Source organism: Nelumbo lutea, chromosome 6 (genome assembly GCF_056320005.1).
Source record: "Nelumbo lutea isolate HS-2025 chromosome 6, American lotus-T2T, whole genome shotgun sequence".
In the NCBI taxonomy this organism is placed as follows: domain Eukaryota; kingdom Viridiplantae; phylum Streptophyta; class Magnoliopsida; order Proteales; family Nelumbonaceae; genus Nelumbo; species Nelumbo lutea.
In genome coordinates, this window is record NC_142689.1 from 14,734,166 (window position 1) to 14,754,608 (window position 20,443).

At 36.8% G+C, this 20,443-nt stretch overlaps 1 protein-coding gene and 1 long non-coding RNA gene across 3 annotated transcripts; one reads left to right on the top strand and one right to left on the bottom strand.

The window, feature by feature from the left end:
* Positions 1–878: 878 nt before the first annotated feature.
* LOC148847518 (B3 domain-containing protein At2g36080-like) lies at positions 879–3,534 on the bottom strand. Of its 2 annotated transcripts, XM_088948852.1 has the most exons (3): positions 2,074–3,389; positions 1,737–1,924; positions 879–1,138 (listed from the first exon to the last, which is right to left on the bottom strand). In XM_088948852.1, the coding sequence occupies exons 1-3, from the start codon at positions 2,945–2,947 to the stop codon at positions 1,088–1,090; spliced, it is 1,113 nt and encodes a 370-aa protein (XP_088804978.1). In that variant the 5' UTR covers positions 2,948–3,389; the 3' UTR covers positions 879–1,087. The 2 variants fall into 2 exon arrangements, with proteins under 2 accessions (XP_088804978.1, XP_088804977.1); XM_088948851.1 differs by lacking the exon at positions 879–1,138 and having other exon boundaries at positions 1,596–1,924; positions 2,074–3,534.
* Positions 3,535–18,128: 14,594 nt separating this feature from the next.
* Positions 18,129–19,116, top strand: LOC148847519 (uncharacterized). Its single transcript, XR_016100170.1, has 3 exons — positions 18,129–18,540; positions 18,651–18,722; positions 18,813–19,116. It is a non-coding gene; the product is annotated as an uncharacterized LOC148847519 (long non-coding RNA).
* Positions 19,117–20,443: the final 1,327 nt, after the last annotated feature.

Genomic DNA, 20,443 nt, shown 5'->3' on the forward strand with positions numbered 1-20,443 from the left:
TTGTTGATTGAACCATTTAATTCAAACAATTATTTGGTCCCTATTGATAAACACAGCCTTAGTTGACTGCCAATTGATGTTTTAATAATAATGCCAATGGGTTTGTCACACAAGCAAAATTGGACATTTTTTATTTAATGTACTTGATCAATTCATTGGAGAAACAGCTCAGAATATGCTCACACAGTTGATCACTCATTAAGGCTGTTTTGATTACTTAAACCACACGTTTACTGCAGTGCATTTGCATTTAATTAGGATAATCTGATTTTGTCTTGTAATTTCTGCTTAGGGGGTTGCAGAGAAGATACATTTTGTACTCATGTAGTAGTTAGTGGTCATTGCAGTGGGATGGGCCATGTTAATTCAAATTACTAATTATTTTTTCATGCTTGTGTGATGAAGATGATGGATATGGATTATGCAAAACCCATATCATCATCATTATCATCAAAATCATCAAAATTGTCATCAATTAAGACATAGCCCAAGTCAATTCTCTGTAGTAAAAAATCAACGCATCCATCAGTTTGACATACATGATTCATCATCATCATCATTGAAAGTAAAACAATACTCTCCCCTTTTTTGTCTCTCTGCTGTTTTGCCTCTGCAACCCCACAGAGCACCCGAGAGCCCATGTAGCAACGTGGAGAAACATGGTCTCAGTACTTTCACCCTCTGAAATCTCTTGTCCATCCATACATCTACCCACCCACCCACCCACCCACCACCATCTATCTCTCTCCTGTTCATATTATTATGAGGATGTGTGAAAAATCTCCACAGAGAATCTTAACAGTAACAACAGATTCCTGATACAATTTACCAAAAGAGGTGGAATTGCTGATGTCAGCCCTATCTTTTTTGGGCCCCACCTTCCCCCTATCCTTTCCTCCTATCATTCTTCAAACCTCCTTTAATCCGACACATCGTACTCCTGGCCTTTAGAAATTCCAGTAGTTTTGTGCTTAGTTGCCTGAAAATCGGGGATTTTCTCTTTTTCTATTTTTCCCCCCAAAATTTCCTTTTAATTTTCTCCTAAACTCTACAACTCTAAACTGCCCTCCTAAGTCAATCCACGATGTCACATCGGCAGATCTCCTCGGCGATTTCTCGTCTGCGAGAAGTTGATTTCCTGTATGCAAAATATCGTTAAATAATCAGCTCTTGTACAGATGACAAAACATATATCTCTGCCGTCCATCAACGCTACGTGCTAGAATTGCCTACTCATCTGAACCATTCAATCAGTGGACCATCACTTATTACATGACCCTGACAACAACCACGTGCCCAAACATGCTGTGAACCGTCGAATTGGAATCCCACTAATTCATGCCACCACTTGTCCATTGGATTCCACTCCGGTTCAAAGCACACAAAAGTGGTTTCGGTTCATGGGCTGTGGCCCACCTATCAAAGAGCCAGCTAAGTCCACGCCTTGCACACCCCTAGTCTATAGTTTTTATTTTTCTTTCCACGGGCCACGGGCCACAACGTACCAAAAAAAATTGAAAGCCCATGTGGGTCCACGGCTGTTGATACTTGATCCAACAGCCACCGCACACAGTATTCCGAAACCACCACCACTACAAACACAACGCGTTCAGCCTTCAGCGTTCTCATTCTTAGCAATCAAAGCGGCCCATGGGCCTTAATTTACATCAACTTGGACTACAGAATAATGACACACCATTTAAGACAAGTCGAGAATCCAAAATGGGCCGGCTTACCTGGTAGCCATTATAATGCGGAGGACCATGAGCTTGAGGTTGAGGGAAAAGGAACGAGGCTCGACCCTGGTTCGAACCGTCATGAGTGGTTGGACCGGATTCGTCGAGCTGGCAGTCCAGGTTTACCCCGAACAACCTCAACCGTTTGGAGTTCCCCGTCGTAGTAGGATTCTGAGCGACAGGCGCCACTGCAACACGTGCATTCACAGTAACCATTGTATTTCTCGTAAATGTACGATCGTTAAATTCTCATATCAATATTTTCATTATTTTCAGAAATTCTAGAAAATAAAAATTAGAGAGAGAGAGAGAGAGAGATGGGGTTGGTTTGGTGTACCTGTAGATATGCCTGCATGAATACAGTCGGGTTGGTATAGGAGAGGAGGGCCATGAGGGTGCGGAGGATAAGGATGCGCAGAGTAGAAGACACGGGTCCACGCGCTCATTGAAGGAGCAGTAATATCCTGCGTCGTACCGCTATCTTGCACCGGGACGGCGCGGCGCCTCCACCGTATATAGAACCGGTCGCCGTTGAACTTACGGCGTTCGAAGGAGACGACGTCGCCGGCGTCGAGTCGCTTCTCCTTAACGAAACGGCTCCAGCCTTTTGTCAAGACGTAGCTCTGACTACTGTTCCAATAGGAGTAACGAAACCTCCAGGACTTGCCCGACTCGTCCTCGAAACTCAGTAGTAACCCCTTCTCGCCCGAATCACCAGCCCCACCCCCACCGAGTGGGAAGTATTTCTCGGCGTGCTGTTTTGGTATAACGAGACGATTGAGCTTCCCAACGTCGCTTGGCGTTAATGGCTTCTCGAACATGTGCTCTCGCTCTTCTTGGTCTCGGTGGCCTCCGGGGTTGTGGTCGTGGTCGTGGTCGTCGATCATGGTTTCTCTGTCTTCGGTGGTTTGTTGGTCTTCGAGTTCGTCTTCGTTGTCTTGTTGGTTTGTGTTGAAATTGAGGGCGGCGTCGCGTCCCCGGAACAAGGAAGCGGCACGGTCGTAGGAGCGGGCGGCAGCTTCTTCGGAGTCGAAGGTGCCGAGCCAGAGGCGGTGCTGGTTCTCATAGATTTGAGCACCCCAACGGCCGTTGGATTGAGGGACTACACCTTTGTATCTGGAAGACGGGATCTTTGTTGCTGGGTCCATCATGGGTTGTGTTGTCCACCACAACCCTTCTTGCAAGTCTGAAGGAAAATGGTTTATGGACATTCACAGACAGAGAGAGAGAGAGAGAGAGGATGAAACTTGAAAGGCGATATATAGGGACGAGACTAGAGAGAGGAAGAGAAAGAGGTGAAGGTGGAGATGTGTGGGATGAGACTTGAGAGTGGCGATGATGATGGTTTTGATGTAGAGATCGTAGGAATTATTAGTTGTATATAGTGCAGAAGAAATGACAAGAGAGAGAGAGAATTGTTATAAGTACGAGAGTACTTTAAGGTTTTGCGTGATGGAAATATCAATCATTTTTTTGATGTAAAATTTGAATATTTATATAATATTCCACAGAATATTGCACAGTTTAAAGAATTTAAATGGGAGTAGAAGGCAGATAGAACGAATTTGAAGAATTGATTGAAAGAAAGATGTATTGTAGTTCTAGGAAGAGGATGAAAAGTGATATCAAGGAATGGTAAAGCTGAATGATTCCATGTCTTCATTCATTCTATGGACTATATAAGCTGACCCATTCCATCCGATTATAGCTGGGTCCCCTGGTATGATCTATTTATGATCCTGACCATTGATTTGATTGTAACTTCTCCATTAATCAAAATGTTTTTTTTTAAGCTGCATGTAATATACTTATTCTATAAACAGTAAAAGAATGTAAAGCATTCATTTGTTTGGGTGAGTTGTGGTCAAGTTGGCAGTGCAAAAGAATTAAAGAAACCTGTGAGCGTGGTGGGTCTCTGGGTTTTATGTCCGTCTCCTTCCAACTAAATCTAGTGATGAGAACATACTGTAATTGACTGGCTGATTATCATCAGACGATTGCCAATGCACATGAATGGACAAAACAGTAAAATCTATGACTTGGGGTAATCAAATCTGAGTAGTTGAGGAGGCTCTGGGAGCTTTGTGAAGATCTGATAAATCTCACGGATTGTAATTGTGAGAGAACCGAAGAAGTGCTCAAGCTCTCTTGGTTTGGGTGAGGAAATATTTGTCACGTGTGGTGACAGCATTATTTTGTTTGGCTCTTTTCTGGGTCTCATTCCTAATTCCCAAGTTTTTTTAAAAGAGGCTTCTGGGAAGCGATTGGGTCTGCAAAAATCCAGAGAGATCCCTTCCATTTCCAATAAGCAACAGAGGAGAGATGAGATAAGATATATCTAACGGAGGACTTCTAGTTGAAGTCGTGTTTCAATCCCCTCCTCACAATCCAGCCGCATCTTCTATTTATTTATTTATTAAACTTTCATTATTCATAGATACACACTTGGCCTGTCTCACTTGGGTTTCTGTTTTTTTCTCATAATTTGCTGTTTCTTTATTTTGTTCTCAGACAATGCCCAACTCAATTTCCAGGTAGATTCAGACACCTTTTTTCTTCCTTTCAAAAGGATTTGCTAGTTTTTTTTTTTTAATCAAGTTGATGTTGTGACGTTAGAGCAAGAGTTTTTGGGTTGAGTCTTTCTTTCTAGGTATTAATATGACCATTGATCTCCAGATGATGAATTACTTGTGTTTGAGTTGGGTGGTTATGATGCATACTGACATGGGTCCCTCCAACTAATTTAATCCTTTCTATGATCATCAGTCCAATTAATCTTTGATTCTTTCACAAGATCTGACAGTGGGTATCCTTCCACGCGTGAACATAGTCTTGTGATCATTGTACTAGTACTATTCATAGTAAGATTGGAAATATATGTATATTAATGCCAAGATTTGCATCAGATATTAAATGCTAAATGATAAGTTTTCTATTAATCTCTCAAGATGGTGTAGGTTAATGACCGGATTCCTTGGTTCTAAAATAACCAGGTTGCCACTGTAGGTAAGGAATCTGCCATGTAACTCGTGGTCATGTCTTCTTTTGCTTTGAGAAATTGATTAATTGGTTTGTTGGGGGAACAAGACAATCTCTTGATATTATTTGAGGAAAGTGATGAACTTGGAATAATAATAAAAATATATAAAAATATTTCCACATTTGGAGTTCTCCAATTCCCAAGCAAAACCACCTGGCTTTTTAGACCAGTCCGTGAGATTAGACTTCTCCACTAGGACCCATGTACCCCTTTTTTCTTATTTGACAGTTCACTCTCACAATATTTAATTTTCCATTGTTGAATTAAAAATTCATTACATTTCGTGTTAGTTAAGTGGAAATGATCCATAAAAATTAATTTTACTAATAAACCCACGTTTAAATATCATCTCAACATGCTTTCTTTCTAATGATAGCTGACTGCTTTACATCTTTTGTTTGTAATTTTATAAACCAACTTGTTTTATTTGCTCCGACTTTCCTTGATGATCTCATTAGCTTAACATTAAGTGATGCCAAAGGGCTTATATATTTATGATTTGCAGATTATGTTCATTTGATTAAGGTTAAATTAAGGACTACTGCTCAAACTCAAAGTCTTCCATCATTGTCAATGTTCTATTCTAATCCTTATTATTTGGAAATTGGAATCTGCTAAACAAATCCTGTTGTGCTATTCCACTGTATCAATGAAATAATCTATTAACACTTGTTGTATCAGTTTAATGTAATAGTACACCCATTTAATACTTCCCAAAATATTAATTTTTTGTTCCCAACATGTAATGGTAAAGGCCAAGAGCAATGTAGAACCACTAAATAGGTTGATGCCCATCTACTCATTTTGTAAATAATGCTTTAATAAAGACAAAAAGAAAAACAATATAATTTTATTTAGAAGGTACAGAATAATTCACTAACATAGCATTCAAGGGTTTCTTCATTGAATTGTTGATACATTTCATGATTTTTAAACAATGAGGGATCAGTCACATGAAGGTTTGGTTTTTGGCATTGATTGAAATCAATTTATATATATATATATATATATATATATTCATTTATTTTTCAGTAACAATGCAGAAAAGTTTCTTATATCCACCCTATGGATATATGAAGGCAAAATGCATTAAACATATTAAGTGGAGATCCAATATCCATGATATATACATCCATGAAAATGGATGGCTTTGCCTGAAAGAGTGAAAGGTACTCAACCAAGTCAAGACAACATTCCATATTTCCAAGATTTGAATGAGAGTAGCTGAAAAATACTTGAAGATTTCCACATTAGATTTGGTTTGTTAAGTTTGGCAGCAAAAATTGGAAAAACTTGAACTATTCTTCCACACTTGGAAAGGGGACCTCATGTGAAAATTACACACATTGACATGGACTTCACAGTAAGCTATGGATCATACACTTATCGGCTGGATTCCTTGGGACTCATGGCATGGGTCTAGGTGGGCCTCAATCTACCACACTTGTTGTTTGACTTTACAGAACCACTACTACTTTTAGTCCTACACGATTCTTGCCAGGAGATTTCTATTTAATAAGTAGTTATTATTTGAGAGAGAGAGTGGTGGGACATTAGCTGATCTAGATAGAGCAGAATATACTACTGTGCTACATGCTGTTCCAGATCCAAAAGGGCCCAATAAATTAAATAGTCACCGACTCATTTTACCTATGGGTCCATTTTGGGACAGAATCAGGTCAGATTATGAATTCAGACCAACTGTAATTAAGTGGGTGATTGGTACTGTGGTTACAAACAAGTGTGGTGTTTTCTAGCCATTGGGTCAACCGTGGTGTATTTGAAATAGTAAGTTTTGGAATACATCACAGCTTTGACAATATTCAAGTGGTTGGTATATTTCAAAGTATCAGGATTTAAACACAACTTTTTTTTTTTTTTTTTAAAAAGATGTTATATCAATGTTTATTAAGTATCTCAAATAAAAATAAAAATATCGGTACGATATCTTCGATATGGGAAGTGTTATATCAATTTTCAGGTTCAATGCTATGCTAATTAGTTATAGATAATAGATGTTATTTGTTTTACATGTTACATGATGAGATATACTTTGTATATTAAAAGTATCAATACTTTGAACCATTGCAATTCATTTCGTTCTCAAACACGCCACAAATGTGTTTTTGCGTGGCAGAATGTAGAACCAAACAAAATGGGCATCTATAAGACACCCCCTAAATCTATCCATGTTGAAGCTTTCGGGTAATCAAAACCCGAAAAATGTGGGTGTAGAGACCCATTTTATCACCTGACTATTATTGAAAAGAAATCCCAATTTCCCTCATTAGGTAAATTTTCTCAGGTAAAAAGGAAAAAGAGAAAATATTGAATCTTCATGTGTGTGGGTTGGGGGTGAGAAAACACGACTGCTCTTTTCCTGGTTGTCGGCCGGGCAGTAAATGGCGACGAAATTATTTGGACCAGCAGGAGGCGTGCGTGGTTCATCCTCTGAGATGGGCCCACAGGATCCAACCAACATCTTTCACTGTCAATCTTCAAATGAAGGAACCCAGAAAAAGAGAGCAAATGTTGATGCCTTAATGATGGACGCGTGGCAAGATGTGGCGTGTGATACTCTTTACAAGATGGGCCCACTAGGCCCATCTAGGGGAAAAGGACAGAGGTACCCCCGAGTGATTAGAACAACTACTGGATGACCCTTCATGGGAAATGATAAAAGTACCATGGCAGCATGACTTGCAATGCTGCTGTGTTTTGTCCTGTCCTTTAAATTTTTTTCTCTTTTGTTGAGAAGCTTATGATAAAGTGTGATGAGGTACTTCCCCTTTTGCAAAAACTTTGATGGAAGACTATAAATGATGAAACAAGATATCTTTTTGGTACATTCTTTGATTGATTTTATCAAACAACTGATGGGTGTATGGCAAGCTTGCTGCATGTCTGCACAACCTTTGGCCTCTCTGTTGTTGTTCATAGTTTGATTACTTTGATATCTGGTATTGGGTTCTTATGAAAATTTGAGGGTGTTTTATTTAAAATCAATCCAAAATGGTTTAGGTAGAAATATCAAATGCAACCAAAGTGATTGTCAATTATAAAGTAAATTTGATTTGATCTCTTATATCAAATCAGAAAACTCAACATAAATTTATCATGTAGATAATGGGTCCCAAACAAAAAGTATCAATACTTGATAAAATTTGTGTATCATAAGTTTCAACTTTCAACCAACCCCAAGTCCACAACTCCTTTTTCTTTTTTATTATTTGATTAATTGGTTTTGATATTTTGTTATGGATAATGTTACATCATAATTTTTCATTCAAACATTTAAAACCAAGCAATTAATTCTGAGTATATAACAACAAATGCTATGGAGTAGAAATACAACATAGAGCAAAATATGTCAATTAGAGATAAAGACATCACAGTTGATATATTTGACATTCTTAACGTGATTGATAAACATATCTTGCGAAATATGAGTCAAATGAAAATGTAAGAAAATCATGTAACATCTTTAAGGTGATTAATTCATATCAGCAAGATTTGATTTGATGTATGAATCATAAATATTCATTTTTGTACTATAGTATTGATCATGACATTAAAAAATGATATGTATTGTATCAAACACAAGGATCCCTATTGATATTTTAAACCTAGCTTTAAGGATGTGAGGTGGTCATCTACTAGTAAATACTAGATGAATATGAGGGTCCACATGTGTTCATGCCTCCACTATTGATTTATTTTCAATTCAAAGTTCTTAGCTACAAGTCTATTAAAAAATAAAAATCTTGCATGGAAAAAAGGATATAGGCTGAGGTTATCAACAGAGTGATTGAGCAAGTAGCTGATACAAGAGGTCCCCTATACAATGAATGGTAGCATTGGATTAACCATATCATCTCTTCATGCATCAGAATTCAGAGATAGGCTTGGTTGTGCAGGGAAGCTCCATGCTTGATCAGACCAACAAAATGCCATGTGCAATAATCTTCTGATCTTTTTAAATTATATTTATATATATATATATAATTTGAACCAATTTCTGCAGAAATTTCTGCAGAAATCACATGCAATTCGTTAAACCAACCTTGCTCTCCTTCCATTATAGATGCTTAGTCATCAAAGACCTAAAGAAAACTTCCAAACATAAAAGAATTTATTCACTTTAGAAATTGGTGGGATCCACACATGGGAGCATTGGGTCCCCCGCCTACAAGGAGAGGTATATGGGACCAATATGTAAAATTTAAGTGTATTCATATATGGGGTCCAAAATAGATAGGTAGGATAGGGTCTACATATAGGACCAATATGTGGACTTTATAACTATGGGACCCATTTTTTTCACTTGTTTATTTTTTCTTTTTTTGCAAATAAATAAAAAGGTGATTAGAAATAGAAAAATAAAACCTTATTTTATTTAAATATATATATATATAAAAAGAATAAAAAAAGGGATAAATACTTAAGCCTCCCCTTACGTACTCAGTCGTTAACATTGATGGAATGACTGACAGTGCAACGTCTGAAGCACCCTTACGCGTTTATGAGCTTTGTTTGTATATAGCTGCAGTACCCAACAGTAAGGAATATCTTTCTAGGTAAGTGAGGTGAGGAATAACTGAATTAAAATAACAATGACCTCTGGATCCTTTCCGGTCACAAAAGAATTGGTCCAGTTGGATTCTAACCTTTAGAGAGAGTTTCTCAGTGCAAAGAGTTATCACCTTGATTTTTCACCTTCAATCAATCTTTTGGAATAGTGAAACAGGATTCATACAACCAACTCTTAGATAATGATGATAAATCCATATGCACGGAGTTATAAAACACAATCAGAATAAACATGCAAGAAATCGGCACAACTGTCAAATCTAACATCAAATTGCATGTTTATCGTCCATTGTACATGTCTTGTTTGTATCAAATCTGAAGTCATAACCCATCACTATATTTTACTTGCAGATTATTACTTAAGGCTGTGTTCTTCCTAACTTCATCATCATGGGTCTTCAAATCAGTGAGTCATAAAGGAACAAAAAAATAAAAAAATCAGTAAATGCTAGGGTTTTTAAGGTTTATAATTCGTTTGATAATAACTGAAGTGGCTGAATTGTTTTGTCCATTAATGAATAAATTATCAACTAAGAGGTTATAAACTCTTAATGGCTGAATGGCATGTTGGGGTTAATTATTATATATTTTTGTAAATGTCATATTGTAAAACTCCTTTGATGGACCCTTAGTCCCTAAGACAGGACACCTGATATTCTCCTCCTACAGTTAGAAGAGTATGTCTGACACTTCTCATCTCTATAATTTGATAAGATAGAGTATAAATATATAGGCTCTATGTTCAAAATATCTATATGATATGACTGATATATGACATATCATGTTGGGTTTTCATGGTCTGCAGCCACATGGAATGAATGGGTGGATCACTGGTGTCTTATTTATGCAATTCCACCCACCACTGTTTCTGTTATATATTGAATATTGGCTGGTATGAACTGAAAATGAATTGGTCATTAAATTATTACTTAAGTATTAATCAGTGTTTTAAGATTCAGATCACAGAAAATCAAAATTAATATTCTCCGGGCCCCGCTTTTACCGGTTAATTAGGCCATTATCCAATGTATTAATTTTCTTAATACATTTCATAAGGCCATTATCCAATGTGGGTTCCAACTATATAGGGTTTCTGGAGGATATAGTCCTAAGCTTTGGCATTTTTAACATTGAATTGTTGATCTCAAACTATAACTCATGTTGGTATGCTTATCATCCTGAGACTTTACCACTAGACCAAGTAAAAGACTCCTAATTTTCTTAATATTATCCAAATATGTATCGTTTTGATACTCTCTGTAATACTGATACTTTTAATTACCTTGAATAGGTTTTATATTTTGGATTGTTTAAGAGCTTTTATAGTCAATTAGGAGTGTCAATGGACTGGTTTTGGGTTAGAACCCATTAAAATCAAAATCAATTTGAATGAATTGGATGGATCAATAAGACATATTGAATTAGATCAGTCCAAAGTATTTATTGAATTGGAATGGACCCACTCCATTCACAATAGATTTATACTAGATTGTGTTGCATGGAACCAATATCTGGTCTATTAAGTATGCATGTATCAATGAACCAAGTTTGGATTGGAATCAATCTACATTAAAACCAATTTTAACAGATTGGATGGTCCAAATTTTAAATTGAATTAATTGAAAATGGTCCAATTAAAGTATTCATCAAATTGGATTGAACTTGGTCCATTTGTGACTAACCATATCAGACCAAATTCAGTCCAATTGATACCCCTACCGGCAAATTAATTATTATTGATGAAGAAGTTTGAAAAATCTTAAAAGAGATGCTGGTGAAAAGTGATAAGTCATTGGTCTAGTTAATAAATTAAAAGAGGGCACCCTTCTGAATTTTTTAATAAAAACACTAGTAAATTGAGTCAATACCTGAGGACTCTAGTGGTTTTTAGCCCCCTATAGGCACCAAGTGCTATATAGTGTTAGACCTAGTGGGTTAGTGATAGAGTGCACATGGAGCTCATTGGCACACAACATTTCCGCAATTTGAATCCATGCCTCATTAATGCTGAAGGATGTCTTACCATCAACTCAACATCAGTGGATTGGACTCTAGTGGTTTTAATAGCTTTAATTAATTTTATCCATGAGAACTCCAGCATGTGAGTTCATCGATCATGATTTAGAAGTCCGTCTGTGCGTCTTTCCGCACAGGTAGAAGCCTGGAATTTCATGTTTTGGTTGAAATTGGAAAAATGATTCAGCCACCAAACGATGATGCCAAAAAAAACGTAAGAAACTCATTTTGGATTATTTTTGGGAAGGTCCAAATAAAGGTTTTTTGACTTTTTTCATCGCATTTTGGTGCATAAAAACACACTTCGGCAAAATAGTGTTCAGGCTATTAAAATTTTAATATAAAAACTCATATTGTTTTTTGACTATTAAGTCTGCCAGAAGATATTTCAAAAAAAACTTTGCCAAACAACACCTTACTTATTATCTTCCCTCAAATTAAAGGACATAAAAATTCAAAACAAGATTAAGCAACTCATGTTTCTTGTGTTGTTGTTATAATGAATCTATCTAAGGTACTTCAACTCAAAACACTCCCGTTATCAAGTGTAAGTTGAGACAAACATTAACGTGGAGAAGCCATGCTTTCATGTGCTTAGATTATTATTGATATTATCTCTCCAAACTCGAAGCATTAATAAGAATCCCTGCTCACCAATAATAATAAAATCAACCAGAAGATGCAGAATGTTGAGCTAAATAATGAGCAACTTTTGTTAGCTGATCTTTTCACATGAAGGTGAAATAAATTTTTTCAATCCGCAATAAAAAATTTGAATGCATCACGGTGTATGGCTCATTTTGTACCCACCAACAGAAGTTCCATAATTTTTTTGAGCATTATGTCCTAAAATAAAACAGGAGGATATGTGACTCCATAGCAAATTGGATTCCATGGTAAAAGTCTTGGACCTGGGAAAATACTTGGCTCTTACCCTATGGGAGGACATACATCCAACCGCAAAGACTTTTTATACAATAAATTTAAGATTTAGTGTTAGGATTTAGGGGTTTAGGGAATTATGTTTTAGGATTTAATGATTTAAAATTTAAGGATTTAAGGATTTAGGTTTAGGGTTTAAGGGTTTAGAGTCTAGATTTTAAAATTTAGGGTTTAAATCTGAAAATCGAGAAGGTGGTAGGAGGCATGTCCTCCATAGGGTAGGAGCTAAGTAGTGTCCCATGGGCCACCACTTCCACTATCTGCTCCTCATGAAATATTTCTTACACTGATCTCACTGCCACATCTCACCATGTATTAGAAGTATCTCCCTATGAATAACAAATATAAATATGAAAAATATTCCTGATGACTAGCTGTGAGGAGAAACAGGTCCGGTCTCTCTTGAAAACAAATGATTGCCCAGATGATAACGAATTACAGTACCAGCTCCAACATTATACACCATCCACATAAATTCCTTAATGACACGCAGCCAAATCTGGTTTCTTCCATTGCTCATTGGATTTGGTTCCCCCTACGACCTTCCCCTATAACAAGATCGATGGTGTAAGAGGAAACCAAATGTATGGTTGTGCTAGCTAGCTCTAGAGAATGCTGCCCATGGATCAAAAGGTTTTTGGTCAAACACAATTGCGTATATGCACCAACAATTCCCCACTCTCTCTTGATGCTTCGTGTCACTGAGAGCGCTCCACCACCCCGCAATCTGTTACACTTTTATCACGAGTCACGACTAGAATCCATTCTCACCAGCAGTACCGATCCAAACCAAATGGGCCTTACACAAAAGGACGATAATGAATAGTTCAGTTTGATTCTTGCCTTAGAGAGTTTCTCAGTGCAAAGAGGTCACAACCTTGATTTTGCACCGTGGGTCTATCTTTTAATCTCATATTTAACAGAATAGAATGGAATGGTGAAATAGGATTCATATAACCAATTTTATATAGTTGGAAAAAAATTCGAATGATAAGGATGAATCTATTTTCTAAACAATTCTTAAGATTCAGTTTGAAAAGAATACAAATGCAAATGCTATTATTTTCATGAACCTTATATATTTGCATTTATACGAACATTTTTCTTATTTACACTCTTCCCAAATAGAGACTAATTTTACTCTTGAATGGGATTTGTAGTGTATATATTGCACATGTCTTGTGCAAATTTGGTGTCATAATATTAATCCACCACTGGATTTTACTTGCAGATCGATTACTGCTAGCTATGATGTGATCTTCATCTCTTCATCATCATTGTTCTACAAATCAGTAAGCGACAGAGAGAGACCACGAATCACCAAACACAAGGGTTTTGAGGTTTATGGGCTGAAGTAGCTGAATTGAATAACCTATTGCTTTTATCTTTTGATGGATAAATTGTTAATTAACTGGATCTTAATGGCTGAATGGCATGTTGAGTTAATTATTATACTTTGAAATATCTTATTGTAAAACTTCTTTGATGGGACCCTAGTCCCTGAGAGAGTACACCTGATATTCTCCTTCTACAGTTAGAAGAGTATGTTTGACACTTCTCACCTCTATAATTTGATAAGATAGAATATAAATATATAGGCTCTAGCTTCAAAATATCTATATGATATGACTGATATATGACATATCATGTTGGATTCTCATGGTCTGGCACATGGAATAGGTGGAGCACTGGAGTATTATTTATGCAATTCCACCCATGCAGTACAGTTTCAGTCAGCTGTATCATAATGTGTTGGTTCATATATGAGTGAGTGTTAGTAAATATTGTCTGGCATGAACTGATACTCTCTTTCTCTCGTTTTGTTGATATCAACTAGAACTAAATTAAATAAGAAAAAATTAATTGATCATTAAATTATTACTTGAGCATTAAGTAAGATTTGTATTGGTTTCCTAAGTAAGCATGCTTGAATATATCTCAATTCTTCCATCATGTTTCAATGTTTTTCAAGTATATCCCAGTAGGTCACACTTTATGTGCTTATATCATATTTTTCGTCACTTGAGCCTTATATTTAGTGTTAATAATGTATTTATTGGATTTATGTGAATTTCCATAATGTACTCGTCAACAATTCATAAAGCCATTACCTAATGTTGGTTCCAGCTATTTATGGTCTAGGGAGAGGTAGTCCTAAATTTTGGCATTTTTTTTTATAAAATGGTTGTCTTCAAACTTAAACCCATGTTTTCATGAGATTTTACCATTATACCAAGTAATGAACAAGACTCAAAATAATATCGATACCTCATGCATGTATCAAGAGTTTTGAATCATTGAAATTCTGGCCTCTTTTCTTCTTCTTCTTCTTAACAATGATGGATAATGTACAACAACTATTAATGATTAAAACTTTTAAAAAATTTAAACTCTTAAAAAGAATACATATTAGTGACTCTGAAAATTGATCCATATCATAAAATACACACCAATACATTGTCATATTTTAAATCTTAATAATGGCCCCTAATTTCCCTAATGTATTCATACATACCTAATTTCCCTTGAATGGGTTATAGTAAGGGTGCAACAATTGGGCCGGCTCAGGTTGAGATTTTGTTAAAATTCAAATGAACTTAACCTGAAGGCCTAAGCCCGAAGCAGTGTAAAATACTAACTCAAGCCAACCCAAATTGCACCACTAGTTATTGATATTGTCTCTTTAAACTCAAAAAGCAAAATGAGCCCTTAGTAATTAAGTTTCTGGCATGAATCCAATCACTATAGTTGGGTGGTGCAGTCGGTGATGAAAGGAGTTTACAAATATAAGGAGACTATAGTTCACCTTGATGAAGCTTTTTTCGTGTTTCATTTTTGGATAAACTCCAGAATGGTAGAGAGCACTTTGCTGTATAACCTCAAAACTTGTTGATAATGGCTGGCAAATCCCAATAAATTGTTGCCAGTGTTTTTATGAAGCCATATTTCATTATGTTCTAAACCAATAATTTTTTATAATATCAGACGGAATAATAGCTTGTATATTTTGTTTATCATTATGCATTGACCGTTTTTTTTTTTTCTTCATTTTCATTTCAATGGAGGATTGAAGTATTGACTATTATAAAGAGTATTGAAAAGACAATTTTAAGATACGTACTGAGAATAGAGATTGAATCTCCTAGGAATAAAAATTATGTTTTCATATCATCCAGTCATACATTGAGAATATCTCCTATACATGTATGTCAGATTCATGGTGAAATATTCCTAATGCATGGATACACCATTGAATTAAACTCAGGTAAATTGTTTAAATGCATCACTAAAACTAATTTATTAAAGGTTCACTCAGATAACTATAATGAGACATAAACACATTAGAAAAATATTTTAATAGTTTATATGAAGTGTGAACCACTATATTACACTTGAGAAACAATGAAAAATGAAAAATGGTAAAAGAACTAAGATATGCATAAATACACTTTAGAAACCAGCATGAGTCTTATTAATACTTAAAAATTGCTTTCTCTTTTCTAACTATTTGGTTGATATAAAGTGAATATCAGTTGATACAAAGATTAAAGTATTGGAATTGGGTATTGTATTGGACAACTCAATTTCGAATACTATATGCATGGATATGATTTGAAAATGCATGGAAACATACAGAAGATATAGAAACACTTTGATACATTAGGGAATTCCATACAAATCACATAAATACATTAACAACACATTCTAAAGCTGAACTGTCTATGAATAAGGTATAAATGAGCCTAATGCATATATATTTATGGTGGTTAACCACAACCCCAATTGACCCAACCCAAAGAAATTTGTAATGTAGGGCTAGATGGCCCAGTCTAATCTTGTCGTCAACATCCAAAACTTATTTAAATTTCTAACTATATAGGATTGGCTAGATGAGTCCTATTTTGAATTTTTGTTGGTAGAAACAGGAGGTGCTGCACAAGATGAATCCTATTTTGTATTTTTTTGGGGTACTAAATCCCCAAGAATCACAAAAATAAATATAAACTTAGGACAAAAGGAGAGCATCAACCTTTAATAAGAGGACACCCAAAGCGACATTGAGGGTTTCATACTTTCATTTGCTAGTCAATTCACGGCTTGATTGGCTTCTTGATAGACATGGTGATATGCAACCCCCAAACTCCAAGGATTAATTCATCTTCAAACACTCTTCAATGATGTTTTTCAGTGACTTCAGTCTTTATGGCACATCAAATCTTTTTCTGAAAAAGTGAAACGACCAGCTTCAAATCACCCTCGAAAATATTATAATGATGTTTAAAATTCAGGGCAATATTATGGATTTCCCACGCCCACGCCTTAGCTAAGTAAATAGTAGTAATCCCTATATTATAAGCTTTAAGATCCATGACATCCCCAACATGGTTCCCAGCAATATAAGCTATATAACAAACTCCATTGCTGCTATCAGAAGCATCAAAGTTTGCTTTGATCAACCCCTGCAGCTAGGGCATTTGAGAGAGGATGGGATCTATTATTAAAAACCCTATCATTTAGGATAATACGTTCAAAAAAGGAGGTGTTGCAGTATAGGTGGGATTTAGGATAATACGTTCAAAAAATTAAAAAAAATCTGAATAAAACCATAAATTTTCCCTTTACTTCAATGTCATAATACCCTAGAAAAAATTGTAAATGCTCACTACCAACCTAACACAACCGTTCTTTATCCATGTTGGGGCTGACGGTGTGAAAACAAATTCACACCAATGGAGTTCAACCCAACCTGATCTGATTATGGCCCCGTTTGGGGCAACTTCTGCACTTGGGACGAGTTGTGTTAATTCAACCAAGATGGTTGTGCACCGGAGTAGCTTCATATCACAATTATATTTCTCGATTTGAAACACCAATTTCGGATTTTCGAATTTTCACCAAACATAGCTTTTACAGGGTCTAGTTAGGAACACCAAAACTAGAGGTGTAAAGCAGGCAGCCAAGCACGGTTTACATGCAGCCCGTGCAAAATGTGGGCCGTGCTTTTCTTTCTCTAGGATATTTTGGGGGTTGGCCAGGCATGGCCCACAGCTCAAGTCCATACGGACCATGCCGTGCCACAGTCCGAGCTGGTCTATGGGCTGAGTCTTGGGCCAATTCTGGCCGTAGACTAGGCTAAGCCATGTTTTTTAAAAATTTAAAAACAATAATAAAAACTTTAACATAAATTAAAAAAAAAGATAAAAATTAAAAAAAAAAATCTTAAAACTTTATTTTATATGAATTTTAATGTATACAATTGTTTATATATACAATAATAATATAATATAATTGAAAATAAAATTATATATTAATATATAATATAATTATTATATTATTTATAGAATATATATAAATATATATAGACCGTGCTGCAGGCTGGGCTGTATGAACACATGGGCTACGGGTAGCATGGCCTGCTTGGTCGTGCCATGCCGTACAGGCCCATAGACCTAAAACCCTAGACCCAGCATGGCCCATACGATCATGTCGTGACTAAACCCGCAGTTCATAGTACCAGGCCATGCCAGGTCGGAGGCAACAAAGCCCGATTTACACCTCAACCCAGAATCCACGTCCCTAAAAGCCCTCCTAAACAAGCATTATGAAAATGGGGCTACTGGAATTGGGATAGGGTTGCACATTCTAAGTTTCTAGTTAAGGTTGGGCTGGGCTCACGTTGGGCCAAGTAATTTAAAGTACCCTCGAGTTGGACTTAGGGCCTCATCAACTCAATCCAACCGGAGTTTCAGTCCCCAATGCGCAACCGGAGTTGGGCTTAAGTTTTCCGACATTTTCCCCCATCTGTCAATTGATTCTTCTGAACTCTAAAAACTGAAAAAGGCCCATCTTTTTTATCCCAATATTATTGTGAAGGGAAGGGACCCAGCATTCAGCCGGTAGTCATTTTTCACCGAAGAAACCATAAACACAGAACATTATCTACAAATCTCCACGTGGCAAGCCTTATTGATCCACCGTCTCAGACAATCCATCCATTTCCGTGGAGGAGTCTATCCACCGACCACCAACAATTCTCCTTCACAAAACCAGAACCCCTAAACAAAGCCCTCCCCTCCCCCATCTGATTCAGTCATTGACTCCTCCCCACCCGACCCGAGCCCAGAAGAAACAGCAACCATGGTGACCGTCGCCGGCCTAGGCACCTCCACCCTCTCCCCTTCTTGCGTCGCTTCACCAGAATAAGCATCAGCTCAGGTACCATCCTCTTAAAAAATGTACCTTTTGTTCTAAAATGCGCCATAGGTGCTGCGATGGGTGAGCCCTGAATTTCTGATGGTTTGCCTTGTATGCTTGGAAATGATCAGGTTTCATGAGAGTTCCGGTGGCTACCTGAAACCCATTGAAAAGCTCGCTTCCATGCACGGAAGGCTCACATGGTAAATATGAATACTGATTAAGCCTAAATGGGGGTTTCGGGTTTCGACTGTTTGGTCGTATTAATTGTTCTTGTACTTTTGTTGTGTTAGCTTTGAGAGAGATTGGTTGCAGAAGGACCTGAATGCGGTTGGATCCGGGTTGATCGGGTGGATTTTAAATTTTTTCCTTTGAGCATTCCATTTATCAACGGCATGAGTTTAACCGGGTTATTTTTTTGAGAGCATTGGTGCTGAGCTTGCCACTGGTCGACGAGCCCTGCTTTGAGCTTTCACTTGTCAGTTTTGGTGAGTATAACCTGAAAAGTGAGAACTCAGTTCAGACTCAGAGTCAACTGTGCTAACTCACTGAACCAATTTGAACACAGAAAGTCAGAAACCTAGATTTATTTGCTAATAATGGGTTTGGTTATAATGATGAATGTAGGTTGTGGCTGATGGTATTGGCATCTGGGCCCAACCTAAGAATTGGGCCCAAGGCCCCGCCTAGACCGAACCCAAGTCAAGCCTGAATATTCTAACCTGGGCTCAACCCAAACCGCAATATGGGGAGGGCTGATGAGTGTGTATGTACTTCTTTCAGCCTTCGGAAGGTCTGTGGGACTGAAGCCTACCCTCTGTATCCCTTACCCACCAACAACGTTGCTTGCCATGTGAAGTGAAAGTTGAGGAAATGCTCCAGTGAAAATATCATTCTTTTCTTCAACTCTGCCAAACCACAGGATAGGCCCATATTCATAACCATTGAAACCCAATCCAGCCCATCACACATTTATCCCGTGGGCTTTTTATAGACTGGCCAGTGAGCAGTTGTCTGTCTTCAACTGAGACTGGGCTTGGACAAGGAACCATGAGCTTGTGAATAGCAGCAGCCCGGTTCTCTCTAACTCAACGTTTGAGAGGGTGATTTTGCAAGTAAATCTTATATTTAGGCCCTGTTCGCATTTTGGTAAGTTATTTATCCGGGTAAATGCACTTATCATGTAATTCTTTCCTAGGAAAGATTTATCCGAGTAAGTGTATTTATCAATGTTGTTTTATTTCCCATGTAAATAAAGCAATGACCATTTTATCCACAAAAGAACCATTATTACAGGGGTCATTTTTGTCCCTTTCAAGTGATGGCAACTTTCTCCCAATATGGGAAAGTTATTTATCCACCTAAGAGGAAAATAAACTTTTCCTGGTCCCCATATAAATCTGAAAAAAGAACATAGAAATTTTGGTTTTCCCTCCTCTCAAAATACAGAAAAAGAACGCCCCTTAGTGTCATTACCTACAGGGATTCAGTGCACGATTCATTGAATGTAAATTCCCCCTTTGTCAACCTTAGCAAAGAAATGCAAGATAGGTGAAGAAATCATCTCATATCCTTTCAAGTCCACTATCAGGAATCAATGTGATGTACAGAATGGTTAGCAACTTGAAAAGCAAGTTCTAACTGCCAGTGAATTTAATGTTGGTGTTGAATTCAACAGTTTAATGTGACCACGGTATACTTGTTCAGGATGGAGGTTGGTCTTAAGAAGACCCTAGCGCAGCCCAATAAATAGATGCATAAATAATCATTTCGTTAATGGATTATTTATTTAGATATATAGAATTATAATTATAGTTATTAAGATTTATAAAAATAAAATTCAGTTTCCATTTTCTCTAATTTTGAGACTGGAATCAGCCCAAAAGGTATCGTGCTAATTCAGACCCAGGTACTCAACTCAAAT